This window comes from Fusarium pseudograminearum, chromosome 1 (assembly GCF_000303195.2).
Source record: "Fusarium pseudograminearum CS3096 chromosome 1, whole genome shotgun sequence".
In the NCBI taxonomy this organism is placed as follows: domain Eukaryota; kingdom Fungi; phylum Ascomycota; class Sordariomycetes; order Hypocreales; family Nectriaceae; genus Fusarium; species Fusarium pseudograminearum.
Genome location: NC_031951.1, coordinates 1,620,410 through 1,647,057, shown reverse-complemented (window position 1 = coordinate 1,647,057; position 26,648 = coordinate 1,620,410). Strand labels below are relative to the sequence as shown.

Here is a 26,648-nt window from a genome sequence, read left to right as displayed (position 1 = left end):
GAATATAAAGTAGAAGGTAGAATCCAATTGTTTCGTCTTAATATTAGAAATGGCTATGTTGAGAATGATACTGTTTCCATAGTTTTAGATTGTACAATACAATATACATTTTCTCCTTCACAAACACCTCTCGCTATGCTTTATTGCAACATTTGCTGCATCGCATTCACTCTGTAGCTCTCCCTTCGCTCCATTAACTGAGAGTGTCGCCCGCTGTCAACGATCTGCCCTCCTTCAACAATAAAGATCACATCAGCTTTCTGAACAGTATGCAATCGATGAGTAATTGCCAATACAGTTGTGCCTCTCGATGCCCTCTCGAGACCTTCTTGGAGGGCTGCTTCGCTGGCAGCATCGAGAGCGCTGGTACTTTCATCGAGAAGCAATAAGCGCGGACGACGAACAAGAGCGCGGGCAATCGCGAGACGCTGCCTTTGACCACCGGACAAACGAGAAGCGGAGGGACCGCATTCGGTATCGTAACCATCAGGAAGGGCTGCGATAACATCATGAATGTTTGCCAAGCGACAGGCCTCTTCGATCTCAGCATCTGTAGCCTCGTGGCCGGGAGGTGCTCCCAGTCCGACATTGAAACGCACGCTGCCATCAAACAGAGCAGGCTCTTGGGGAACCAGAGCGATACTGTCACGGAATGATGTATAAAGCTTGGTGATATCTTGATCGTCGATAAGGACTGTGCCAGCAGTAGGCTCATACAACCGTTGAACAATGTTCATAATGGTAGACTTGCCAGCCCCCGAAGGGCCAACAAGGCCACAGAACTGGTTGGGTGGAAGCGTGAAGGAGACATCATCTAAAACGGTAGCATCTGGCCGGCTTGGATAAGAGAACGAAACATTCTTGAATGTTACTCTTGCGCCGCCACGGCCGTGCCTTTCCGCAGGACTGAGTGACCTTTCTCCTCCTACAGCCTCAGGATCATCTCCTACCTTGGACGGGTCTTGCCCAGGCTTCCCGGTGTGAGTGCTGCTACCCATGTTGACGACCGTCATAACACGAGACAGAGCAAGACGAGCACGTGAGAACTCTGGAGCAAGGGAGAACATACCACTCCAGAGCTGGGCGCTTGTCAACATAGCCACCAAGATGATGAGGAAGTCCTTTTGGGTGTACTCTCCCTTCATGATGAGCTGTGAGCCCCACCAATATGCGAGAGCGTTGATGAACGTGCCAGTTGTGTATGATATGGCTAGCCAGATATTGGTCGTTACTGAAGCCTTGACAACCTCCTTCCTTGGTGGTTTGAGAAGGCGTGAGAAACCCTCCATGTACTCATTTTCGAGCGATAAAACGGCAACGGTGCGGATTGACTGAATGGCCTCTGTAGCAAGCGAAGTGGCAGTCGAGAAGGCCGCTTGATGGCGCTCTTCGTAACGCGCCAGCATGCGCAGCTGCATGAAACCGGAGCCAAGCAGGATAGGGAGCGTAACAAGACAGACTAAGGCAATCTTCCACGCAAAGATATGGGAGATAATAATAGCAATTAGGACATTGATCAGAATGGCAAAGACGGTACCAAACGTTGATCCACTGAAAGCGCCCACAGCCATACTGTCCTTGGTGATAACACCCAGTAGGCTGGTAGGAGTGCGGCCTTCAGATTGATGCCAGTGAATGCTTTGCTCCAGCAGAGATCGGAAAGACAATACGCGCAGGTTGTAAAGAAGTCTCTCGGCGACAATACCAAAGCCCAACCAGGCGAAGAAGTTTGCTATTAGCTCAACTCCAGCAAGCATGAAGAACAAGCCAGCAAACATATTTCCCATGGACCGAATATGGTCGAGAGTATTGGCACATGGGTTAAGTGCTCCAACGGTAAAACCAAAGATGATACCTGAACCGGAGAAGGTGGCTCCAACAAAGACTGCAGCAATCATGGCAATCGCAAACCAGCCCAGAGATGGTCGGATCAACCAGACAATACCCTTCATGACGGAGCTGAAAGGTTTCACTTCATCTAATTCGTGGTCCTTTACTTCTTCTTCCTTCTTGGGCGTCTGTTCCTTGTCCTTTTCAAGCGACTGAGCGTCTAGTGACTGATGGGTCTCGGAGAAGTCGACCTTCTCATTTAGCTGAGTATCTGCTCGGAGAGTAGAAGTGCCAATCGAATCGCCATCAACAGATGCCGATCCGCTCTTGTTGTTGCCGACAGTCTGGAGCCTGGCCATGTTTGCAAATTCACCATCTTCCTTGGCCATGAGCTCGTCATAGGTACCCTGCTCGACCACCTGTCCCGCTTGCATGACAATAATGTTATCGGCATTTCGGATGGTTGACAGCCGATGGGCAATTGATATAATGGTCCGCTTCTCAGCAGCAGCTCGTTCAACTGCAAGCTGAATTCTCTTTTCACTAGCAGAATCGAGAGCCGCGGTCGCTTCATCAAGAACAAGAATCTCAGGGTCGCGAATCAAGGCTCGAGCAAGTGCGATTCTCTGCCTTTGCCCACCGCTGACGAGTGACCCCTTGGGTCCAGCGGATGTTCCGTAACCAAGTTCTAGACGATTAATAAAGCCGTCTGCATCGGCCTGCTCTGTAGCGTGACGGATCAACTCGGCGATTTCAGCAACCTCAGGCCCAAGAGATGCAGCTAAACGGAGTGCTTCCTTGCCTTGTGCAGCCATCTTTTCAAGTTCAGGGCCCTTGAGAAGGGGTTTCAAATGTTGATGCGATTCTTTGGGCGAGTTGATCAGACCAAGTGCGATGTTCTCAAGAATAGAGCGATCAAGAAGCGATGGTTCCTGCTGGACAAAACTGATGAAACTTCGAAGAGATTTGACATTGAGCTCCCGCAAGTCATGGCCCTCAAGTTCGACTTTGCCCTCAGTAGGGTCATGTAGACGGGCAATCAGTGCTGCAATGGTGGACTTTCCACTGCCGGAGAGGCCAACGATGGCTGTGTATTTTCCAGCAGGGAACTCAAGGTCCACATTCTTAAGAACAGGTTGGCCAGGTCGAGATGCGTACTCAAATGAGACGTTATGAAAAGCAAGAGACTTCGCCCCAGTCGCAGGAAGCACAGTGCCTTTACTTGAGGTCCCGTCGATAGAAGATGGGGCATCGATGTCTTCCTTCAGTCGCTGGAACGCACCCACAGCTGCTCCCAAGAAAGGTAGAGTAGGCGCCATCCCACCAAGCATGACGCATGCATCTACAAGAAGATACACAATAGCGTAAATCTCACCGACAGTGGTGTTTCCGTCATTTCTTGCCACGGACTCCACGATCTTCTTGCTACCTTGCCAGAAGGCCAAAGCATTGCCGGAGTAGGCAATAAAGTAGAGAAGACCTGTCTGCACGGCAGCAATAGAAGATTTAGCAATCGCGTACTTGCGAGAGCGGGCCATGTGCTCCGCAAACTTCTCTTCAAGACGAGGCGCAGCGCCAAAAGCTTGAACAACATTGACATGCGACAAAGCCTCGGAAGAAATAGACGAGGCTGCACTAGAGGCTTCCAACTGCTTGACCACATACTTTCCAAGGTATCTTCCTCCCAAGATTCCAGAGAGTAAGAATGCCGGAAGCATGCATATAAGGATACCGGCAAGTCTGGGTTGTTTCGTGAAGGCAATGATGAAGACAGTGACAAAGAAGCTCAAGGTAGTGATAATATTGCCGACCTTCTCAGATGTACCAGCCTGGACGGCCGTAATATCGCCTTGAAGTCGGCTAGAGACTTGGCCAGAAGCACCGCGAGTGTCAAAGAACTCTGGGGGTTGTCGCAAAAGAGCCGACACATAACGTGTTCGTAGACGCTGTGCGAGACGTTGGCTAATGATGTTCCAGCATGTAAGATGACCATAGATGAGAACAAGTGCAATTGCGCCAATCCAAGCTGTTTTTATAACCTTGTCGTTGATAGCATTCTCATATTGGAGAGGATCCGAGGCAGCTTCGCTGGCGCCTGAGTTGCTGCCGTCCGCCGCGCATGTCGCACCGTTGAAGTTGTCGATAAGCTGTCCGAAAAGAACGCCCATGAGAGGGAATGGAACACCAGCTCCAACTGCACAGAGAGTACCCAATGCGATGAGGGCGTAGTCAACCCATGTTGGGCCAGCGGCAAAAAGGAGTTCGAGGTAGGAGAAGCAGGTCTTGAAAGACTTGAGGGACTGACACGGCCGTTAGCGTTATTCGCATAATTTGTTAAAAGATTCAGCGCTCTGGTTCGACTTACAGAAAAGATACTCTTCTTCGGCTCCTCTGTGGCCGCCTTTTCAGCCTCGGCAGCCATGGCTGCAAGTATGGTCTAAGTGCTACAAGTCAGGAGTGTCCTCTTGATACACTCAATGACCGGCTAGCTGTATATCACAGGAAGGTGTTGACGAGACTGGCAGTGTCTGGGAAGAATCGATCTGCTACTCTGAATGTTCCATGAGAAACCTTCCGGTCTGGCAAACAAATTACAATAATAGACAGAAGGAACAGGGGGCACTTTCGACAGCCAACGTCATGCAAAATTTCGATCAAATAGCCGATATAGGAGTGCCCTGAGCCAAGACGACCCTGCAAATGCTATTGTCGATCAGGGAAGCTCATGATCGATACATGTGTGCACGCATGTCTCGGTTGACTAGTACATCAGAAGTTGCATTACGGAGTACGTACATGCTCGAGCTTTGATGCAATCCAGGGTTGCATTGCATGGTATCCAGTTCCCGCAAGTCTCCCACATTCCTGAACGGTGTCTCTAAGTGAATGGAGAAACTGACAAAGGTCCACCAAACGACCAGAGGACAATTTGCCGTGTCTCGTGAACAGCCAACCGGAGGGGTCACGACCATGGTTCGAAGCAAAGGACCCTTGGATCACAAAGTGGAGTGGAGGCGAGGATGTCTCGTAAGTTGGAAAAATCTTCATCCTTCATGGGGGGCTCCTTCAGACACTTTGTTCGTCGTGGGCGGCCTGAGCATACGAACGATTCTTCTAATCAAGGTAATTTGTGGATAAAGCGGGCATGGACGGGCTTGTCTGGCAAACTCAAAAACCTCAGAGAGAAGCTGAGAAGCCGGTGTACAGGGATCGGCAATACCAAGAAAATGTCGGATTAGACGGAAGATGGTTTAGGATCAGATAAGATGAGGTGATTGATAAGATGGATGCGATGTGATGTGGCGCTAACTGAACGGGCAGGCATGTACAAGGGAACGTGAAAGAACCGCCGAGTATCGGGTGTGATCGTCGTTTGTTTAACTATATTCGAAACTCGGTACATCGTCTTGGCGATCAGGGAGCCCCGAGCAGCTTCTTTGCTTCGGAAAAGTCAGGTATATCGAGGCCATTCGACTGTGATTCTGGTGTGTTTGGTCCTTGTGGAATCAAAAGACCAATCGTCACGACAGGGGTATCGTTTAGTGCAAACAATCCCTGATAAAAGCCGCAGCTATGGAGGCATGGTGGAGTTGCATCGGGAAGAGTGCCTTATGTAGAGTATTTTGTCCTATCGGAGCAAAGAGACTGATATTCGGGCAGTAGATAGAGTCCAATGGCCCGAGAGGCGCTTTTATGCTTATTCCTTCGTCAATACAGCGGGGAAAGGAATGAGGATTGTTGTTCAGTGGAAACTGAAGCTTTTGAGTTTGTGTGTAAACCCATTTCTTCTTCTGAGACAAAAGCAGATCAGATAAGATCTCATTTAGGTGTCAGGAAGGATACAAATGGATATTTGCATAGATATGCAAATGCGCATGGACCAAAACGAACCTCCCCTGTTGTTGTGGGACCCAAGGCAACCATAGTACCCCTGGGAAGTCAGGAGAAATCATTCCACCAAGAATACCCAATCTAGGATGATGAAGCAAGACGACTTGATTGGATGTCAGTCAATATACAGAGTCGCAATTTAGCACAATTAAAGTAGAAAGCTTAATACTATGCTTATTTCACGTCCACTTATCAAGTCTACTGTACACCATAACAGGTGCGGCAATCTTGGCAACCAAGAGGAGAACTGACACTCTTTTGCTGTCTATGACCTTCTGTGCCCACTGCCGTTCACTTCTGAGTAAGAGATTAGAAGATGCCAAGATGCTGATCTTGTCGTGTTTCAGCAAGCAGCATCTTAGCACGGGCGTCACTGGCTCCTTTTGCTGTCGCAGACCAAGCAAAGACCCCCGTTGATCAGCAACGTTTCACGGCTGTTATGATATGTGACTCTGTTTGTTCCATTCAGAGTTTAAGCAGGATCCTAGGCCTTTTTTCGGATCTCTTGGTATTACATATATAAGAGTGGGTGAAGCACGCAAGTGTCTTGGAGGAGATCTTGTCTGTAGATATCTAAATCAGTGCCCATTGTATACAACCCTCAATATACACAGCAAGAATTGCCCCAAATTACTATCCACTTACCTAAAACCGCCACAAGAATCAAGCTGAGTTGATACGATACGATACCAACCATGAGTCAAGCCACACTCCGCACCGACCGTCTCGAGCTACGGCCTCTCGGACCCGAACACGGAGACTACATCTACCAACTGGACTCAGACCCCCAAGTGATGAAGTATATTGGCTACGGCAAGCCACTCTCGGCCGATGATTCCGCCATCGTACACAAGCTGCTGCTCGAAACAGCCTCATTCGGATCCGGGCTTGGATGCTGGGCTGGGTTCGCAGGCGAGAACTTCGTGGGCTGGTGGATACTGGCACCCAGCCAGAGCAACGATACTCCCCCCGAGGTCAACAAGAAGCGTGTCGAGTTCGGTCTGAGGATCCTTCCCAAGTTTTGGGGTCAGGGTTACGCAAAGGAGGGTTCCCGAGCGGTGGTGAAGCATGGCCTGGAAGACCTCAACGTGGAGGAAGTGTTTGGCGAGACCATGGCTGTGAACCAGGGCTCGCGGGTCATCATGGAAAAGATTGGCCTTAAGCACGTCCGAACATTTTACAACAAGTACGACACTCCTCCTCCTGGCATTGAGGAGGGTGAAGTGGAATACCGGGTCACAAGGGACGAGTGGTCATCGCAACAAGTATGCGCGGCATAGTCTGTGTGTGAGAATCACGAAATAGTAAAACATCTAAACAACACCAAAATGAATACTTGAGCGTCCTGGCATTGCAAATTCTCTTCATTCTGTTTTACTCTGGCATCAATTTCAAATAGACATGTACTATGGTGTTGGTCTATGTATGACTTCAATTGAATGATTTTCGACTGCATTGTGGATTTCTAAGAATAAGTATATTAACGCAGAAATAGAATCGAGTTCATTGTACTTATGAATCTACCGATCATCTGGAACTTGGTGGGCATGTTGTATCAGGTGGTGGATGAGAATCCATATCGGCCTGCAGAGAAGGACGCATGATTATGGAACAAGTGTGTTATATCGCGCACGCATGCAACATTCAGCATTGGCAAAAGAACATGCAGTTTAGCGGCAGTAATAAAAATCGGCATATTCCGTGTGACAGAATTGGAAACGAACCGAGACATTCTGCTCGATTATCGCTCGGCTCAAGTCCCTTGCTCTATGAAGTGTAAACCCGATGGACCGAAGTACAACTTCTGATTCAGTCACTCGGAATTAATCGCTTGACGCGAGTGAAACTTCCTAATTAGTCTATACTTCCGGAGGATTTTATTGCCTTAACCCGTAGAACCTGGTCATGTTATAAGCCCGTTGATACCACAACCTAAACTTTGTCACGGGTGCCCAAGACAATATTCCGCGCCAAGAGTGGATTTCCTTCTTGTACATACAGGAAGCACAAACCTGAAGCATACTTTTCTCAAAGCATCATCTTATTAGTTCAGGTAAGGATAAGGCATGTTCTATAATATGCAGCTTCTGCTAGTTACAGTGGGCTCGGATGATCCCAAGCCTATGCCAAGCCGCCAAAAATGTGGCTAGACTTGCCAGGGTCCCGTAATCAGATGGCAGGCATTGCAACCAGCAACGTCAACAAGTTTCGTCTGAGTCCATTTCTTTCGTTGTTGAAATGCTATAGACCCGCATCCAGTGTAATGTTGCGTTGCTGTTGGTACCAGGCTATAGCAGAGTTATTTCGGCGGTGGTTTAGCTTTGGATGAGACCCCTTGGCACGACATGGTAGATGAAGCTGTTGACAGTTGGATCTTATCCATCAATCAGATTAGATATAAAAAAAAATCGTCACTTCCTCCCTCCCCTGGCCTTCCGATCTCGGGTAACTTTGCTCTTCCCCCCACTCCTTTGCCACTGATAATCTGATGTCGCCTCTGGTTTAACGTCCCTGTTGGTAGAACCGTTATGGGGACCGTCCCATTGAGGAAAAGACCAACTGAACTCATCAGTTCAGATTCAGCCCCAAGACACTATCCTTCCTATAGCTCCTTGGCTTGACGTGAAGGTGAAGTTCTGTCCCGCCCAACTCCGAGTGCAAAGCACAAACAATGGGCAGTTTGCAGGGGGTTTCCCGAGAAGAGGGACACATCCGAGTTAGAACAGAACCAACACATGGTAAAAGTAGAGCTTTACTTTGAACGGTTGTATTCCTCGTCCGGTAGCTGGTTATCTGCCCATGCCATGTCAGGGTTACATTGCACTACATAAGGAATGCTGCAGCTCCCTCTCCATCCCAGACTCCCCTTCTCGGTTCTTAGTTACTCTCAACTTTACTGTCCCGAGTGTGTTGCAGCCTCAATCACATACCACTGCACTACCTGTTAGTATCAGTGGCGAGCTCAACAGCAACAATGTCAGCCTTGACAAAGATCCGCGAGGGTCTCGCCCGTGAGGATAACACCCATGTTGCCGGGACACTGGCTCCTCACGAGAAGGAGATCCATGAGACTCCTGAGATCGTCAGCGAAGTTAGTCCTGACCACGACAAGGAGGCCACTGCTGGTACTATCAACCCTGATGACAAGGGCAACGACTCTGATGTTCCTAGTGAGGACGTTCAGAATGGTGTCAAGGAGATCCAGGCCATCACCCTCACTTGGGGTAAGGGGTCTCTGGCCGCTCTTCTGTGTCTGTAAGTTTGCGGCCCTCAAGACAAAGTACCGTTCCACACCGGAAACGCTAACAACTATCGACAGGATCTGGACTCTGTTCCTCATCAGCGGTTTCCGCGGCTCCTTCTATCTCGTGCTGGTCCCTTATGTCACCAGCGAGTGGAGGGCCCATTCCCTCATGACAACCATCCCCATCGTATCAGACGCCATGACCGCAGCTTGCTATATCCCCATGGCCAAGGCTCTCGATGTCTGGGGCCGCGCCGAAGGTTTCCTGCTCATGAGCGGCTTTGCCACTCTTGGTCTCATTCTCATGGCCGTTTCCCAGAACCTCGCCACCTTTTGCGCTGCTCAGGTATTTTACTCTGTCGGCTGGGGAGGCATGATCTATGCCGTGGGTGTGCTCGCTGCCGACGCCTCCAACCTTAGGAACCGAGGCTTGGCCTTTGCCTTTACTTCTTCTCCTTACATGATCACTGCTTTTGCTGGTTCCAAGGCCGCTGCTGCTTTTGTCATCGATGTCAAGAACTGGCGATGGGGTTTCGGCTGGATTGCACTTGTTCTGCCCTGTGTCACGATCCCTCTTTTCCTTGTCCTCAAGGTCAACCTGCGCAAGGCTTTCAAGAACGGCACAGTGACCAAGACCACTCGAAGCCGTGGCTTTTTTGGTAGCGTCTGGTGGGCTTTCAACGAGTTTGATGGTAATCACCTTGCATTTGATCTTCAGTGATATCTCGAATACTGACAATAATACAGTTATCGGAATCTTCCTCTTCGGTGGAGGCCTCGTTGTCTTCCTTCTCCCATTCAACCTCGCGGGCCACGCTCCCAACGGCTGGAGCACTGGCTACATCATCGCCATGATCATTGTCGGCTTCTGCACCCTCGTCTTTTTCGGTGTTTGGGAGTACTGGCTTGCCCCTGTCCCCTTCCTCCAGGGCCGTTTCCTTCTCGATCGATCCGTCGTCGCTGCCTGCATGATCGATCTGACTTACCAAGTCTCCTACTACACCTGGAACTACTTCTTTACGTCCTTCCTGCAGGTCGTCGTCAACCTCGGTCCTGCTGAGGCTGGATACGTCAACTCGACTTTCCAGGTCGTTTCTGGTGTGCTTCTCTTCATTGTCGGCTTCCTCATTCGAAAGACCGGCTTCTACAAGTGGACCTTCTACTTCGCTGTCCCCATCTACATCTTCGCTCTCGGCCTCATGATCCATTTCCGTGCCCCCAACCAGTACGTTGGATATATCATTATGTGTGAGATTTTCATCTCCATTGGTGGTGCGGTCTTTATCTTGGTTATGCAGCTCGCCGTCCTGGCTGCTGTTGCACACCAATATGTCGCTGCTGCGCTTGCTACGCTATATGTTGCTGGAGGTGTCGGTGGTGCTGTTGGAGGCGCTATCTCAGGTGCCATCTGGACAAACACTTTTATTCCTCAACTCATCAAGAGACTCCCGGAATCCGAGGTGGCCAATGCAACTCTTATTGCGGGAAGCATTGTGAACCAGCTTGCATACCCCGTCGACAGTCCTGCTAGACTTGCTATTCAGGAGTCGTACGGCTTTGCCCAAGTCAGAATGCTTGCTGCGGGCGTTGGAATTGCTTCTTTGTTCTTTATTTGGGTTCCCATGCTGAGGAACATTGATGTCAAGAAGCTCAAGCAGACCAAGGGTCTTGTCCTCTAAACGGCCCAACGGTGGTTTCAACATCAGTATATCCAACTTCATGTTGTAGTTGGGCGGCAATCATCACTGCGTCAAAAAGTGCGAGGACAGGATATTACGTATATTGGTAAATAATTAGATAGTGGTATATTGGTGAAAAGCAATGCACGCGAGATTCGATTCACAATGACGCATCTCCTTACTAGTGACATCAAGGAATAGACACAATGCCTTATCTATATGCGAGTTTATTCCCGTACAGGCTACGGTACAAGCCAAGCCAATGTCAATAGCCTCCCTCGAGGTATTAGAGAAGTTGGCAGCCGGAAGCATGAAAGGCGAAATTAGTCAGTTTATGTATGCCATTTAAATTGGACCTTTAGGTTATTCGTTACCATACTTCAGCCTAGAGGTTAACTTTCTGCCACCCACCAGACTAGCCTCCTAGACATGCTTCAAACGCTCAAAGAGCCCGCCAGCGTTTATACTAGCTTGAACGGTAACCGTATCCAATGTTGGTTGGTTGTCACAGTACAAAAGAAATTACTGACATCACCAATCGCTGCAAACCATGTTGTTCAAACGGGCGTGACTTTCGTTCGCATTCCACGTTGATCGTTATATAGACATAACCAACTGAACCCCATCGGGATAGCCTACACTAACCAGACGTATGCTCTCCAGCATTCGTATCGCATATATAGATGCCAATTAAGCAGAACAGGTCTAGAAGACAGTTACACATGCCCAAGTTGTCCGCCATATCAACAAATGTTTAAGATCATCCATGTATTCATTGCCGTCAATGTGCTGCGAAAGCAGATTTTAATACCATCAGATCATATCAATCCCGGTGCTGCTACCCCAGCCACCATATGTAACTTAACTCGTTCCGCTGCCATTTCAGCTCGAGCGTAACTTTTCTTCGGATCGTTATCCTTTCCCAAAATTGTAAATAGAAAATGCCCTGCCAACGCCGGACACCTCGATGCCCATCCTTTACTGGACGTAGCGCGCTTGCCTTGGTCGCGGGCTTAGTAGACCTTCTTCTTCTCGTCAATGCTGAACTGGCCTGGGCCGCTGTTGACGAGGAGCAGGAGTCCACCGACGATGGACAGGATCTGGAAGAAGTCGTACTTGGCAAAGTCCTTGTGGGGGTGGTGCTCGTGGAGCTAGGTACTTCGTTAGCTTGTTTTTGGTAGATACACCTGTCGCGAATCGTAACTTACAGTCCAGAAGTTGTTGACCAACAAGTTGAAGATGCTCAGAATGACAACGAGCAGAGTGGCGCTGTACTTGGCCTTGAATCCAACGACAACCATGACGCAGGAGATGCCGCCAAGAGACGAGACAATGACGCGCCAGAGCGACCACTCGCCACTGAAGACAAATCCGATGAAGAGGAAGATCAGAAGGACACGGCCAGCCAGCTGGAAGTACATCTTGCGATCCTTCTCGTCGATCTGGGGAAGACCTGCAAAGACCTGAGTCTTGCGAACCCACGAATCAGACAGGACCATGACCAGGCCACCGATGACAGACAGGTTTCGGAGGAAGAAGTTGAGATCGAAGATGAGACCGTAGCCAAGAGCCTGAGTGACGACAACGCCCATGAGACCGGCGACGGCGTAGTCGGAGTGCTTTCGGATGATGACCAGAGTGGAGCAAGAGAACATGGCAATGATGTTGACAAGAAGGAACAGGTGGGTAATGCCGGAAGGAACTGTCAAATGTTAGCTAGAACTCCCTAACCAGCCTTTCCCGCTTCTCGGGACAGAGGCGCATCTTACTGTGGCGGTAGTCCTTCAGGTAAAGCAGCTGATCGGACCATTGAGTGACGATACGGAGAGCATCTTCGAAGAAGGTAACGACGATCAGGAAACGGCCAATGGCAGGGAGATAGCTGTCAACAAGGACAAAGGTCAGCTCTCAGAGCTCCAAACGCGCTTGCAAAGAACGTCGCTCGACTCACGGCTTGACAGGCTCGCTGATGGTGTCGAGCGCATCCTCAATCTTGCTGGTATAGGGTCGAATCTGCTCGAGAAAGCCCTCACCCTGCTGAGGTTCAGCAGTCTGGGATCCGCCGTAGGGCGCGGGGCCACCGAGGCCGTAGCCAGAGTTGAATCGGTTGGACATTGCTGTAGCGTTGAGGTTCGGTTTCGAAGGAAGCTTGTTTCACGTGCAGACCTGCTGACTAGATGATGAAGATGAGAAAGCACGACAATGTTGAGGAGAAGAAGTCGCCGATGAGTGGCTGTCGTGAAGAGGAGGAGAAAAGAGCAGAGACGTCAAACAGGCGAGCTGGTGGGTGAAGCTTTCGGGAGTTTGAGCCGAAACGAGAGGGCGTTTGTTTGATTGGACTCGACCAAAAGACGATAGGTGGTAGCAAACGGTGATTGAGAAGCTCTACAAACGACCTAGACAAGATAAGAGGAGGAGTAAAAAAAAGAACGAGGATAAGATAAAAAGGGCAAGGAGAGACAGACAAGAACGAGGCGTCGAGGCGAGCTGTCCTTTGTGATTCAATTGGAGACGATGACCTCAGACGAGTAAAGAAAAGGATCTACCTAATAGGTACAGTAACAGAGGTAGCGAGGCCCTCCCTGATCGTACAACGGTGTCCTTTAGAGATCCCGTGATGGAGCTTTGTGTCGTCCCACTTTTTAGCTCTCCCACCCTTTCTTCCTATTTGTGCCAGGGCCTTGCTAGGTGCCGATACCTGTAACTACTGCCGAATCGAGGGGGATTTACATGTCCAGGGTACCAATCTGTACCTTGGGGTCTATTATCTGCTTAACAGCCTTGTTATTCTCTGCAGATGATCCGAGCCTCGACCTTTCATCAAGCCGAGGCCAGTCAGATCATCAAAAGACGAGATAGGTAGGTACAAAAGTACATGGTAAACACGGGCTCAACCTCTGACCAGGGCCCCAGACATCCCTTTCTCCCCATCACCACTTGGGTTAGGGCCGGGAACTAGGCGATCCAAGAATGGAAACTCTTACAATGGACACTACCTCAGTGGCGCAGACCATCACATTAGCTTCCTCCTCAGGACAACTAGGGCCTAACAAGCTACATAGAACTCTCGGTTTCTATCTCTATTTTCAGAATCATTATACTGTCTTGGGCTATATTCCAAACAAGTCTATCGTATTTGCTCGTACAGTGAATACTCCTAAAGTGTAAACCAGTAGGCTTCTTGCTTCGTAATAACTACTCCCTGAACCGTCAATCCTGTCACAGCGATGGATCAATTGGGCCATCCTTCAGCTTCAACCCGCCTCTATCATCATACTCAACTCTTCCTTCATTAACAGCATTACGCATCTCTTCTCTCAACACAGCACGATCACCTGTGATCGGGTCCCATTCCCAACCCTCTTTCATCCACATCCATCTCAGATATGCCCTGAGTTCCTTATCATCAGGTCTCACCCTCATCCATTCGGGCTGAAACTCAGGATCTCTACCCTTTCCCTTCCAGTCTTCTGCTCGGCCGAGTAACTCGTCTCGACAAAAGATGCGCCAACTGTCTATTGCATACTTGCCTTGTGTGAGATGTCCAATCTCCCAGGCTTCCAAATCTTGATTGTCGCCTTTATCTTGGGACGATACACAGTCTCCAGAAGCAGATGGAAATTCAACATCCCTACAATCATACTTTTTCACCCTGAACAGTTTCCCAGCAGCTGGCGGATCATCTAAGAATCCTCGAGCATATTTTTGTATCAAAGCCACACGGTGGTTTGCAAGTCCAAGGTGACGTATCATTTCAACAATTGGCTTCGTATTCGACTCATAAGCGACATCAGCTGGAGTGGGAAATCGCTGTTTGAACTTAAAGAACAGGGGAACAGCGTGTATACCCTTGGTTTTTATAAGGAACGACACAGCAATGAGTAGCCAGAATGGCTCACGTGCAACTTTCTCCTGAACGAGGCCAAAATCCGGCGATGTGAGGGGCGCGAAAGGGACAGAAGGCACTGTCCCCCGCGGTGGTCGCTTTTGCACTACTAACGTCTTTGCAGCAGAAACCGAGGTGTCTGTAAAGTAGGGTGAGATGACACTGTTGGGCTTGACGCTTGGGGTGTTATCCTTATCGCTCATGGTGACTCCTTGCGGGGAACCCTGCTCAACAGCGAGGCCACCAAGACTTGAGTCTTGAAGAGTATCATTTTGTGCTTCTAACGGGGTATGTATTTGCGATAATCCAAAAGTCGAATAGGGTGTAAGACTCCACTTGCGGCTCTCATTTGGAACCTTCTTCTGAGGTTGGTCAGACCAGTAAGGTGAAGTTTTGAAGATACTCCTCGTGTTTGAGAAAGCCTCCGGCCTAGGCCGCAGCAAGAGCCGCTGGTTGTCGATATTTCCGGGGATTTGTGGTGGTTGGATCTCGGGGTCGCCCTCAAGCTCTTTTGCTCGGGCGATAAGCCTATCGGTCATATTCCATGGCTCCGAGCCTGAGCCCGAGTCTGACGGAAGAACCCGTCCGTCCAGTACGCACCGTACATATGCAAGAACATCTTGCGCTTCTGTGCTGTATCTGTCGTATCGGCAAGTTCGTCGCATAGAGATGGCGCATTGCATAAGATAATGCCAATCTTGAGCGCCTGCTAACAAACTTTCCTGGCGAAGCTTCTCAAGCTCGGCTGTTGCTTGGGTCCGACTGGATTCGATGACGTCGGCGAGGAAATCCTGGTCACTTGAAGCGACATCAAATACGGAGAGGACGTCGCGACCGAAGCGCGACATTGTGGAGACAGTCGTGCCGATCAGACTACGCCTCGTGAGTCCATGAGATTGGTATCTCTTACTCGAGTACAAGCCGTTGTCGGAGGGTTGTTGGGTGATGTTGAGAAATGGTTCAAAATGTCCAGGGTGGATGAATAACATGGTTCAATACCGTGATGATGATAAGTTGGCGCTTCCTCGAGTATGTGAAACCAAGCAGAAGGGAATAATGTTAGGCGAGCTCAAGTTGGTAAAGCTCATACTGTAATTGAAATTCACGCTCTCACTCCACGGCAGTTCCGTCCAAGTTCTGCCTAGAGTGATAGACATGGGAAAGCTGCCTACTAACCTTGCCATACATCCCCTGAGAACCTATTCTTCAGTGCTAACCTGAGACCTATTTCGCTTAGGTTTTGGCAGACTTAATACTACAGTGTATCCAACTGTCTACAATATTGGCGACTTTTCGCATTATCCGTTCGGCTTTTTCCAAAGACTCATTGTGAGTCCCTGTCCGCAATCGCCGAGTCAGTAATTGACAAACCGGGGCGGTTGTGGAGAATGACCAATGGGTCCTATTTACGAGAATAAAATTGGCGGACGGGTGAACCGAGATTCAGAGGATAAAGCGTTTTGCAAATAACAAAAAGTTCATGATTGTTTGATAGCGAATGAAGAGGGAATAATTGTGAAGCCCATCCACTTGCTGAGCACTTGCCTAATGAATCGTGCTTAAGGTATCAGTTTTCATGCGATTGCGCATTTAGCTAACCTGGACCCTTTGTTGACTGACGTTTTTGTTGACTTGATCCCTGAAAGCTCACCCTCCACGTGTCCGAGTGACCGGGTTGTATGCTGCTGCAGTGATACCTGAAGCACGCAAAGACGCTAGAAGCCAACCTCTGCAGGGCCTTTTCTTCAAGCCTACCAACTGTGTCAAGGCCTCGGCTTGAAAGTGCCGTCAGTTTCTCTATCAGCGGGTACGCGACTCCACGGCTCGCGGTGCACTTGCATAGTGCCTAGTCTTATCTGCCTTGACTTGCTTGACCACAGTAAGCCTCATGTAGCCCCAGATTGCTCTGTAGGCTGTACTCTTCAACCTGACTTGAGTGCAAACAGATGCGGTGACGGGATAGAGGTGTCTGGTTGGTCGCGTGATGGAGAGAGAAACAGGATGTATTTGGTAGTCAGTGTGCAAACGCGCAAAGTCGCAATAATGCCAGCAAATTATATACAGACAGCAATCATCTCCAATACAACACTCGTTGTCTCTTCTCTTCACCCACCATTATTATCGAACGTTAATACAGTGCCACATTTGTCAAGTGACGCTGTCCGTTGCTGTCCGCCCATCCGCCTTAGATCACGCCAGCTTCCGCTGACCAATCATACCCTTGTTCTTCCCGATATGTGGTCCAACTGCAAGGTCACGTGCACATATCTCGCCTTCCAGGTCGTTGCCGTCCTCCCGTCTCCGCTCCGCTCAATTCTATCTCTCTCTCCGTCCCGTAATACCGCCCACCGCGCCCTCTCCGTTCCTACTGAACCAATATCAACAACATCGAACATCATCCAAGAGATGAGTAGTCGCGGCGGTAAATTAGCCCCAGAAGTCAATCGGTAAGTCGCTGCCACTTACACGCATCCGCCCGTGCAATACTTGTACTCTACGCAAAGTACAAACTGCCGCGAATCAATTTTAAAGTCTTGCGCCCTATTCGTGGCCCGTCGCATTTCCTGGCCTGAACTAGATTGGTCTTTTGAGGACACATATATCAATGCATTTCGCTAACTTTTCTGCAGAGCTCTGTTCGTAAAGAACTTGAGGTATGCCAGGATCAGCCATCGAGATTTGCGCCCGGTTCCAGACTAATCGAAACCGATAGTTACAACGTCACTCCAGAAGAGTTGTTCGATCTCTTTGGAAAATTCGGCCCTATTCGGTATGCACCTGCCCCGACACTCGACGATTGCTCAACGAGGACGATATTTGCACACTATGTCGAGATGCGCTTGACGAAATTTATACTGACGGTCTGTGCAGCCAGGTTCGACAGGGTATCGCCAACAACACTAAGGGAACCGCATTCGTTGTCTATGAAGACGTAACCGACGCGAAGCAGGCCTGCGATAAGCTCAACGGCTTCAACTTCCAAAATCGATACCTCGTCGGTATGTCGTCCTTGTCTGCCCCGGCTGATGCTTTTGTATCACATCAGCAGGGGGCAAGACGCCATGTTAGATCTAGAGTTGTACTAACCTGATTCTCCAGTTCTATACCACCAGCCCGACAAGATGGCCAAGTCAAAAGAGGACCTCGAAGCCCGCCGCGAATCTTTAGCTCAGCTCAAGCAGCAGCATGGTATCGATTGACAATCCGACCGGTCTGTGGATAGCCTGCCTAGGAAGTCGACTTCCTCGTCTGCAGGCCGGTCTTCGTCTTCTCCTAAATCTCCGTCGCCCGATCCGAAGACGATCCTCCGAAAAGGCCGAACCCCGACCAAGAGAGCAGCCACCAAGAGCCACGCATCCCCCCGAGTCGTCCGCTTTGATGACGGACTTCGACCTGCACTGACCTGTGCATGATGTATCAACACTCTTATCACATCACTTCTTGGAGGGGCTCTAGAGCAGGAGCCCAATACACGCATCAGCTCTGAGGTGGTTTATCATTGGTTCGGACTCGCTTGACACGCAAACACCTCCTTTTACGGTTTTCGGAATTAGGTGCACTGGGGAAATTTCAAGGTTGATTCAGCACGTGGCGATACGACCAGTCACAAACTGCTTTTTTAAACATAGAGCCTGGGATAGGCTTTGATGACGTTGCTGCCTGTGGATAGCTTTTATTGCGTTTTCTGTTTGTTTGTTATTTTTTTACTTTCCACCCGGAAGTCTTGGCCACGAGAAGCCAACCCCCCTCGTTCACCTTTGCCGTCTGCTTTGATGGGCAACAGACCATACAGATGTGTGATGTATATCAAGACTCTGACTTTCCACTTTCCTTTGGGCTTTGACGTTGCGCATAGCATGCTAAGAAATCTGATAATGTCATTGGAGAGGGGAACCGATAAGCATAGCAACCTAGAATGAAGTCAATTTGATTCTACGACGTGCAAGAAACAGTTTGACTCTGAGGATTTTAGTTCTCCTTACGGCCAAGGTATCTGTCAGACTCACGGCAGTCGGATGTCACTTCCTGTGCATGACCACATCATCAGTTGGACCAACAACATACCCCGTCGTCACGTTGCATCGCGTACAGTTTTCTTCTTTTTTTCTGTAGTCAAGTAATGAGTAACACGGACACAATAGAAGTGCGTTCTACGCCTCGATGCATCGGTCTGACACCGCAATCCGGCACAGTTTTATATCCAAGACCTGATATCTTGATTTCGGAGAACACCGCCAACAACCACATGGGTTGATGGCAGGCACACGGTTAGGGATAATACATAAAAGTGCCGTAAGTTGACTTATCGGATCGATCGATACTGTCTTTAGGGCCAACGGCGTGCAATGGCCAAGATGGAGGGAGGCATTGGTACCAAACAAATGCTGGGGGACATAATGAACAATCGATATCGACAACACGGGTGATTTCTATAATTATACTGCTCTGCTACGTTATCAACCCATGTATCGGCATCATAAGAGGCACAAAACTTGGACTCGGTATGACACAGATACAGCCTTGCTCAGCATAACCATGGTCAACGACCGATGTCGCTATTCCTGATTTCCCATCGTCACAATCTGGTCCCTAGCAAACATCGCATCATGACGCATCATAGACAAGCAAACATAGACACGGCCGCTCAAAGACAGACAGACCGCATCTTACAGCCTCGGTCTTCCCTTCATCACCATCATCAGTATCAGTCAAGCTGAGCTCTCGAGGTTGAGTGTCGCTTAGAAAATGCCTTGCCAGGCGACAGATATTATAAAATAGGTCCCCGCAAATGGTTTGTTTCCCCAGCCGCATCAGCCGAGACCAAGTAGTGGAAATACTACAGGCGATTTTAGTTGGGTAGTATACAATCTATGGCTCATCCATGTCGGGTCGCTCATGAGGTCGCATGGTATCAGCCGTGGTTACCTGTGAGTGGTTCTATTAGCCGCCAGACGGTGGGCTTGTGGCTGTGTGAACAGTAGGCTTTGATATGAATAAAGTGAACCAACGTGAATATTTTACTGAAACAATTTAGCCTGATTTTGCTGGGACTGTAGAGTCAGTCAATTGCTGAATCTTTGTCTCGACATTGAAGGTTAGTAATTGCTTCCAGCACTCCCTCCGTACCTGTGGGGATGTCTTGAACGGGAGAATCATTGCGATCACCATTCACCAAAATACCCGAGGAACACTAATAAACTGCAGTTTCATTCATGTACGGAGTAATAAAGGGGACTCCGTAGATCCTCCAACCCCATATTCTACTTACCTGTCAAGTGGGTATGACTGCTATGATATGCACCACACATACCACATTGGATCTCACAGCCACAGCTGGGGGGCACCTCATGGCAACCCATCACCCCAGTCAGAATATCTGCGATTTTGTTTTTGATCTTCGAAACATTCTTGTACCTGCCTCACATTAGCTATGATGCCTTGGGCCCCTCCTATATCGCTCGTCCCGGCCGTGAGGCTCATCACTGACCATGTGTGGCCGCAGCCAGGGTCTATCTCACTCTTATTGAGTGTCCAAGTGTAGGACCCAAGTTAGCTGTGAGGCTCCAGCCGTGTTGTACAATATAAAACTATATCAGGACCTCTTCTGATATCCTCGAAATGATCATCACAACATTGAAGCTTCTTCTCAAGCCAATGACTTCTCCTTCATCTTGCTTCAGCAGACTATCTCTTGAGAATATGTCTTCAGAAACCTATTCTCGGGCAAGGCAACAGTCCTTCGCCCATGACTCAGAACAGCTTCACCACGATGAATCATCGTCATCAGAATCGGAAACGGACTCAGACAGCTCTGATTTTGACGACGATAGTTCCGATAGTGACGAGAATGAAGCCTCCACCATTCAATCTCCAACCAAGCTAACATACCTCGTCGACCACCTCCCGGATACCACCCAGTCCACCATCCGCGAAACCTTTAGGGAACCTCCAAGGATTGTGTTGGAAAAGTGTCGTCGTATTGATAACACTTATGCGTTTCAGATGACAGAGCTTGTCACCCGTTCAGTCCGGATCCGCGCTCCAGAAGACGGGACTTCAAAAATGAGTTGCTCGTGTTCAGACATTGAACAGCCCTGCCGGCATACCCTGTGGCTCCTAGATCAGATCGTCAAACAGACCTTGTATGACGAGGACATCAGCAAACCTCTCAAGATGAACCCACAAGGATACGCCGAAGCGATTGGGGATCCTTTCCAGAACATCTCCAAGTATCATCTCGACGTGCTTGCGGAAGGGCTTCACTCTCACCTTGTCACTCCAGACTCAGAGTACGACAACGAACCAGATACTTTCCGGGCCAAAGAAGCTCGAGAAATACTCTCCTCCGTCTACGATATGGACCCAAAACAGTTTCGTCCGGACATCTTCGATCGGATATCTCTGGGAAAGAACATCATCAAGCGCCATGACCTCGAACAAACCATCTTTCGCATGCTTCTGGACAATCACCATTTCTTCCACTACTTCCGCTCCATCTCACGCTCACGAGATTTGATCAAAGATCCGTTTCATAAGCTCACACAACGCATTGACCGCGTATTGCGAGATCTCGACACTGAAACTCCTTCCTCAGACGTCGAAACTCCTCACGATGTACCTTGGGTAGCTTCTCATATCCTTGGCTGCGTCCGTCGTATGCGCCACGAGATATACACACGGGAAAAGCCTCTTTCTACACATGAGGCCTTGTCTGCAGCTCGCAGCCTCGTACACATCTTGAGTTCAGTGGTGTCTCATAACAAAGACGAAGGCTCTGGGACGGTTGCCCGCATCGATCGCAATCTTTACCTACGTCTTATTGGCGACCGCGACCAAGATTTCATCCTCAACGTACTGAATCTGATCCCAGAGGCCGCGAGCCAGTTTTTGCACAATCTCGAAGAAATTCTCGACAAGATTGAGATATATGGTGCACCTGCAGGTTATGTACAGCGATTCAGGGCAATGCTAAGGCGACTAAGAACATCGAGCACGGGTTCTGGGTTGAAGCGATCTGGTCAAGCGCAAATGGGTGGCAGGAAGACAAGGAGGACTAGATGAGGACAATGGAATGAGTGGATATTAATGTACTAAGCGATGCTATTTGGCGAAGAATAATACATGCTATGAAAACTGCCGTGAAACAAACAAAGTGATGACTTGACTAAACCATATTTGTAGACTGCTTAAGCTTGGTAGAAGCCTCTGTCGACCAATCTTGTGGCCTACACAAACTCTTCAGCCGGCTTTTAGTGGAATGAGAAGCCCCAATTGCAGCTAAACCCTGTCAAAACTTGAATCCAGATTCGTCACGAAAAGCCTCAAGTTCCGCAAGAACCTCCTTCAGACTCGGTCGGTCGTAGAAATTCTCTTTCCAGTCACCCCTCTTCATACCTTCGATTCTCTGTCTCAGCCACTCCTCTGATGCGTCAATCTCTGCCGACCACCAAGTCTTCGCAGTCTGTTGTACATCTTCAGGGGTGGAGAGTCCTGTTTTCTCAAGTTCGCGGAGCACGAGTTGGTTCCTTTCCCTGACGATCCACCTACTAAGACCAGACCGCCTTCCACGCGTGCACTTGTTGATCAGCCGCTGTATGGCTCCAGGAGTTTTCGTGTATCCTGGAAACTCGACCAGCGGCTCCCATCTGTATGACAGCCAGACTGCAGCTCTTTGGGGAGCGCTATTCCCTTCAAAGATGCACCACAATACTCGGCCAAGCATATACACCTCGCATGCCTCCTGTTCCTTTGGAGTGAGGCAAGACCATGGAACGTTGTAGCCTTGAGAAGGCCATTTGTACTCCTCCCTATCACCCATCGCCTCCCAGTCTGGAAGCATTTCGGACAAGAGGTTCGAGTACTTTTCGCTGACTTCTGTAGGAATCTCCTCATCGATCGCAAGAAGCCTCACATATTCGAGTGCGTTGACCTCAGGGGCGGCAAACTCACACCAGACACCGCGCTGCTCAAAGTCAACCATTATGGCGTCCCGGGAAGCTGAAAGCACGATGTTGTCCAGTCTGAGATCAGGGTAGAACACATCAGTAGTCGCACGAAGGTGCACCAATGCCGATGCGAGTTGAATGGACCATTTGGTCTCATCGGCCAACGACACCATGCCGTGAAGTTTGAGAAACGGGATCAGATCGCGTAGACTGCCATGTATATGGTACTCAAGCGTGAACCCGACAACGGCCACTTTCCCACCAAAGCCACATTGCTTCGTGACAAGGTGGACTGGTCGAGAAACAATGTTCGGGTGTTGTGGGATGGTAAGAAGCTGCCTTAGCTCGTGATAAAGGTACTTGGTGTAACTGGTGAGGGCTTTGAAAATCCACGTCTTGCCTTCGATCTCCACAAGGCATACACTGTCGTGCAGCTGTGAGACGTATACCACGTTATCGAGATCGACCGTGGGAGGCAGTTCGACATCACTCCCCCAAGCAGCCTGAAGCGAAGATACAGACCAAAGCTGACGTTCAAGATAATGAGTTGGGGCGATAGTGATCTCCGCATCAGCGACATTCTTGGGCATGTTTTTGAGCACAATTCTGGAGCCATAAGGAATCATTTTGAAGATGCCAACAGGATCCTCTTGGCACGATGTCCAATATTGCAAGATGCGGAGTACATGCTGAGTGATGCCGAGGTTCGCAATACGCCTCGCACTCGTGGTATGAAATGCCACATCAACGTCAAGAGCGTGTCGAAGTTCAGGCGAGAGTTTCGAAGGCTCGGGGATAAAAACATCCACCCGTAACGGGGGCATAGAATCGATAAAAGAAGGCACGGCGTAGAACTGGCTTCCGAAGGCAGTACAGCCATCGATCCTCCAGTGAGGCCGCTCCAGCGGGCTGAGGCTGTCAATGCGATTCTTTGGATTCAGGACCGAGTCTTGCCAGTCAACTGGCTGATCGTCCCGCATCATAGATTCCATACCATGGTTCGGTGAAAGATCTGAGTAAGCTGCAGTGGGGTGGATAACATCATGAACAGATTCCTGGCTCAACTCCATGATATGGGCTGGCGTCGTGCTTGACGCAGAAAACCAGTAGGATACAGCTCGAAGTCAACGGACCGCAGTGTTGTACACCAAAGAGGTAGTAAGAAGTGCACAATGTCTTGGATGCTGCCCGACATGAACAGTCGGTTCGCAGATGAGGGGTTTCAATTCCGGATGCAAGGGGACTGGCCAAACGGTTGTTGGTAAAGGCTTGTTGAGTTATAGGCAGAGCAGCGGAGGCCGATTCAAAACGAGGCGTGACTTGCTTCACGATGAAGTTCCACTGAGCGAAGCTGTGAGCGCGTCACTGGTGAAAAATGATGCTGGGAGAGAGGACGGTCGTTGCTGTGTGACAATATCAGACCCCGACATGGATGACAATGCCAGATTGGCGATTAACCGTGCTTCTGACGATCATGTGATCGTAGATAGGAGCCTGCCTGTTGGCTGCTCTGTGAGACCGAACATGACGGCAACGACGGCGGCGGCGGTGACGGTGACGGATCACAAACTCGTTCCTCTGGTGGAGGAAGGACAAGCAACATCGACAGCTCCTTCGCGATGTTGATTGCCTACTGGTATGATCCATTTTTATCAACTCAGTTTCGCGCTTGACGTAGGCTTCCTTAAGGCTCCACCTTTGAAAGGCAGGCTGCCTTATAATAATGCACCCGTCCGTCCATCCGTCCGCCCGCCTCGATATATATAAAAAAAACCATCCATGTGTAAGTCGATGTTAGACTTTAGGAATCCCAACACACCATCAGACTCTAGTCTGATACAGAGCCAGCCCAGACAGGTACCAGGTATCCGTAATCACCTGAAGCGTTGGAAGGTGTGATCAGCCTTAACTGGAAATGATTAGTAGCAAATTTAGTAAAGCCGGAGCCGGAATAATCAGGATATTTCACCATTCCTTTACGTTAGTACAATATTTACCCGGAAACGGAATGGTCGAAGGCCTCCACGTTGGCGTTTTGTTCTACATATTGAGCTGTGGCCTGTAGCCTCACCTCCAACTTCTTTCCTCCTTACCTCGCCCCCACCTTCACTACCACCTCTGCCAAGCATCGCCAAGCATCGTGCTAGGAGATGAACAGCACTCTTTATCCTCATAGGGGCTTTATGCTCGACACGGGTCGAAAGTTTTTCCCCGTCAAAGCCATTCTCAGTTTGTTAGCCGTCCTCCATCAGTACAACTTCAATGTCTTCCATTGGCATATCTATGATGCAGAAAGCTTCCCCATGCTCTGGCCCGCCGACGGGGGGTTAACAAATGCGAGTATAAAATACAGTGGCTCCTCGCAATTCTATAGTCCTGAGGACATTCACAAGGTGGTCACCCAAGCACAAAGCTTGGGCATCCTTGTTTATCCTGAGACAGATATGCCTGGTCACAGCGACATTTGGTACGCTTCCAAGTCCTGTTCTAGAGTTTAGCGCTGATAACATTGTGATAGGGGAAAATGGAAAAAGAATCTAGTAGTTGGCAAAGTAGACCTAAAAAACCCGGATGCTCAACTGGACATTAGACCGCAACGACAAGAAACCTACAACCTGGTAGCTGATCTCGTTTCCACCACTGACAAATACTTCGGGTCTCCCCTCCATCACTTTGGTGCCGACGAAGTCGCGTATATGTGGAACACTCAAGACGACAACAAATTGTTCAACAACTTTCTCAATTGGCTCCAAACTCTGTGCCCGACCAAGTCAATCATCCTATGGGATGACCCTCTCACCGATGAGGAAAAACGTATAAAGCTCTCCAAGGACTGGATTATCCAAACCTGGCACAACGGTGTTACCAAAGGAGTGCTCAAGAAGGGACATCGGGTGATTATTTCGGAATCCAACACCTTCTACATCGGTAACGCAGATAGCGACAAGATTTCCTCTTTCGCTTTTCCAGATAACCCCAACGTCTTGGGGTATGAGGTTGTCTGGTTCACTTCTGAAGATGATGACCCATACGACTTTCGCAAAAGCTGGGTCATGGAGCCAATCAAGGCTGCAGCAAAGATTCGCCGACGCAAGAAGAATTGATGATTTTTATCAAGTGCATCCTTTCAAGGCTCTGCCTGTCTTGAAGAAGCAGATGCGCGATGACAGTCATGCCGGATTAACCGAGGCAAGGGTATGTGAGTTGTTCAACTGATACTCGTTATAAAGTTTCCACCAGCGCTTGCTACCGTGCTTTCAGAAGCGAAGCTGTAGAATTTTATATCACAAGGGTTGGGCGCGGTAAACGGGCTCGGAGGATCGTGCTGTATCAGTCTTGTCCAAATTGTATTGCTGTCTGTCGCGAATGTTTATGCTCGGCCAGCGTGAACCGTTGAAGGATTATGGACGAATTTCGGAGTGGACTAGCGAAAGAAATAGATCATCGTACAAGCTGCTTGGAGGCTCTCTCGAACTAAAAAGAAATCAATTCAAGATATAGGACTGGGGATGGTGCACAATAAGAGAATATTATAGCAATGAATGCAAGTTGAGGACTGTAAAGACATCAAGTGGGGATGTGGTTTTGCAACAAGCTTTCAGAGCGAGCAGGAGTTGAGTGACATTGATGGAACAAGCCCATTGTGACGTTGACTCAAACAAGTGCACATGCCTGCCTCCAGACAAAGGAGCCGATGCATCAAACATTAATTGTAGAGCTGCTGGAAGACATTGGGCTTCAAGCGAAGGTCTGATTTGAGTATATCACCCAGCAGATCTGAAAGCTCGAACACAACTACCTAAGGTTCAGGCGAGATAGCGTACCCTGGCAGCCCAGCCAAAGCCCGTGCTGGGCGCTTGAGACGGTCCGGGAGCCGTGAATTGTCGTCAATATCGTAAGTTCCACGACGAATACTATTTGCTTCGCTTCCACAAACGAATGCCGGCGTCTGGCCCTCAATTGTCAGCGTGGGGGAATACCGAGTTTTTGGTAACAAGGGCTCCTGGCAGACCGGTGAGCAGTCACATCTCTCATTCCCAAAATACCGGCAATTTGGATCCCGGACATCAGAAACGTCATCTGCACTAATAAGCATGCTTTGAAGCAAACTGCGCCCCGATATTTTGATTTCTGACAAAAGGCAGTGCTAACCGACACCGCACGGGGGGGGG

At 49.3% G+C, this 26,648-nt stretch overlaps 9 protein-coding genes across 9 annotated transcripts; 5 read left to right on the top strand and 4 right to left on the bottom strand.

The window, feature by feature from the left end:
• Positions 1–140: 140 nt before the first annotated feature.
• Positions 141–4,252, bottom strand: FPSE_01236 (uncharacterized protein; the record flags this gene model as incomplete). The annotated part of the gene is made up of 2 exons (XM_009254356.1): positions 141–4,130; positions 4,196–4,252. 2 exons carry the CDS (start codon positions 4,250–4,252, stop codon positions 141–143), a joined length of 4,047 nt encoding a protein of 1,348 aa, XP_009252631.1.
• A 2,164-nt stretch (positions 4,253–6,416) lies between these two features.
• FPSE_01235 (uncharacterized protein) lies at positions 6,417–7,001 on the top strand (the record flags this gene model as incomplete). Its single annotated transcript, XM_009254355.1, has 1 exon — positions 6,417–7,001. The coding sequence occupies one exon, from the start codon at positions 6,417–6,419 to the stop codon at positions 6,999–7,001; it is 585 nt and encodes a 194-aa protein (XP_009252630.1).
• Positions 7,002–8,695: 1,694 nt separating this feature from the next.
• Positions 8,696–10,644, top strand: FPSE_01234 (uncharacterized protein; the record flags this gene model as incomplete). Its single annotated transcript, XM_009254354.1, has 3 exons — positions 8,696–8,976; positions 9,041–9,657; positions 9,713–10,644. 3 exons carry the CDS (start codon positions 8,696–8,698, stop codon positions 10,642–10,644), a joined length of 1,830 nt encoding a protein of 609 aa, XP_009252629.1.
• Positions 10,645–11,657: 1,013 nt separating this feature from the next.
• FPSE_01233 (uncharacterized protein) lies at positions 11,658–12,759 on the bottom strand (the record flags this gene model as incomplete). Its single annotated transcript, XM_009254353.1, has 4 exons — positions 11,658–11,795; positions 11,853–12,346; positions 12,414–12,526; positions 12,596–12,759. 4 exons carry the CDS (start codon positions 12,757–12,759, stop codon positions 11,658–11,660), a joined length of 909 nt encoding a protein of 302 aa, XP_009252628.1.
• Positions 12,760–13,863: 1,104 nt separating this feature from the next.
• FPSE_01232 (uncharacterized protein) lies at positions 13,864–15,378 on the bottom strand (the record flags this gene model as incomplete). Its single annotated transcript, XM_009254352.1, has 1 exon — positions 13,864–15,378. The coding sequence occupies one exon, from the start codon at positions 15,376–15,378 to the stop codon at positions 13,864–13,866; it is 1,515 nt and encodes a 504-aa protein (XP_009252627.1).
• A 1,387-nt stretch (positions 15,379–16,765) lies between these two features.
• Positions 16,766–17,730, top strand: FPSE_01231 (uncharacterized protein; the record flags this gene model as incomplete). The annotated part of the gene is made up of 5 exons (XM_009254351.1): positions 16,766–16,977; positions 17,161–17,184; positions 17,244–17,300; positions 17,402–17,529; positions 17,630–17,730. The coding sequence occupies 5 exons, from the start codon at positions 16,766–16,768 to the stop codon at positions 17,728–17,730; spliced, it is 522 nt and encodes a 173-aa protein (XP_009252626.1).
• Positions 17,731–20,149: 2,419 nt separating this feature from the next.
• Positions 20,150–21,592, top strand: FPSE_01230 (uncharacterized protein; the record flags this gene model as incomplete). The annotated part of the gene is made up of 1 exon (XM_009254350.1): positions 20,150–21,592. One exon carries the CDS (start codon positions 20,150–20,152, stop codon positions 21,590–21,592), a length of 1,443 nt encoding a protein of 480 aa, XP_009252625.1.
• Positions 21,593–21,818: 226 nt separating this feature from the next.
• Positions 21,819–23,546, bottom strand: FPSE_01229 (uncharacterized protein; the record flags this gene model as incomplete). Its single annotated transcript, XM_009254349.1, has 1 exon — positions 21,819–23,546. The coding sequence occupies one exon, from the start codon at positions 23,544–23,546 to the stop codon at positions 21,819–21,821; it is 1,728 nt and encodes a 575-aa protein (XP_009252624.1).
• A 1,080-nt stretch (positions 23,547–24,626) lies between these two features.
• On the top strand, positions 24,627–25,580 carry FPSE_01228 (uncharacterized protein; the record flags this gene model as incomplete). The annotated part of the gene is made up of 2 exons (XM_009254348.1): positions 24,627–24,943; positions 24,995–25,580. The coding sequence occupies 2 exons, from the start codon at positions 24,627–24,629 to the stop codon at positions 25,578–25,580; spliced, it is 903 nt and encodes a 300-aa protein (XP_009252623.1).
• Between the last annotated feature and the right edge of the window lie 1,068 nt (positions 25,581–26,648).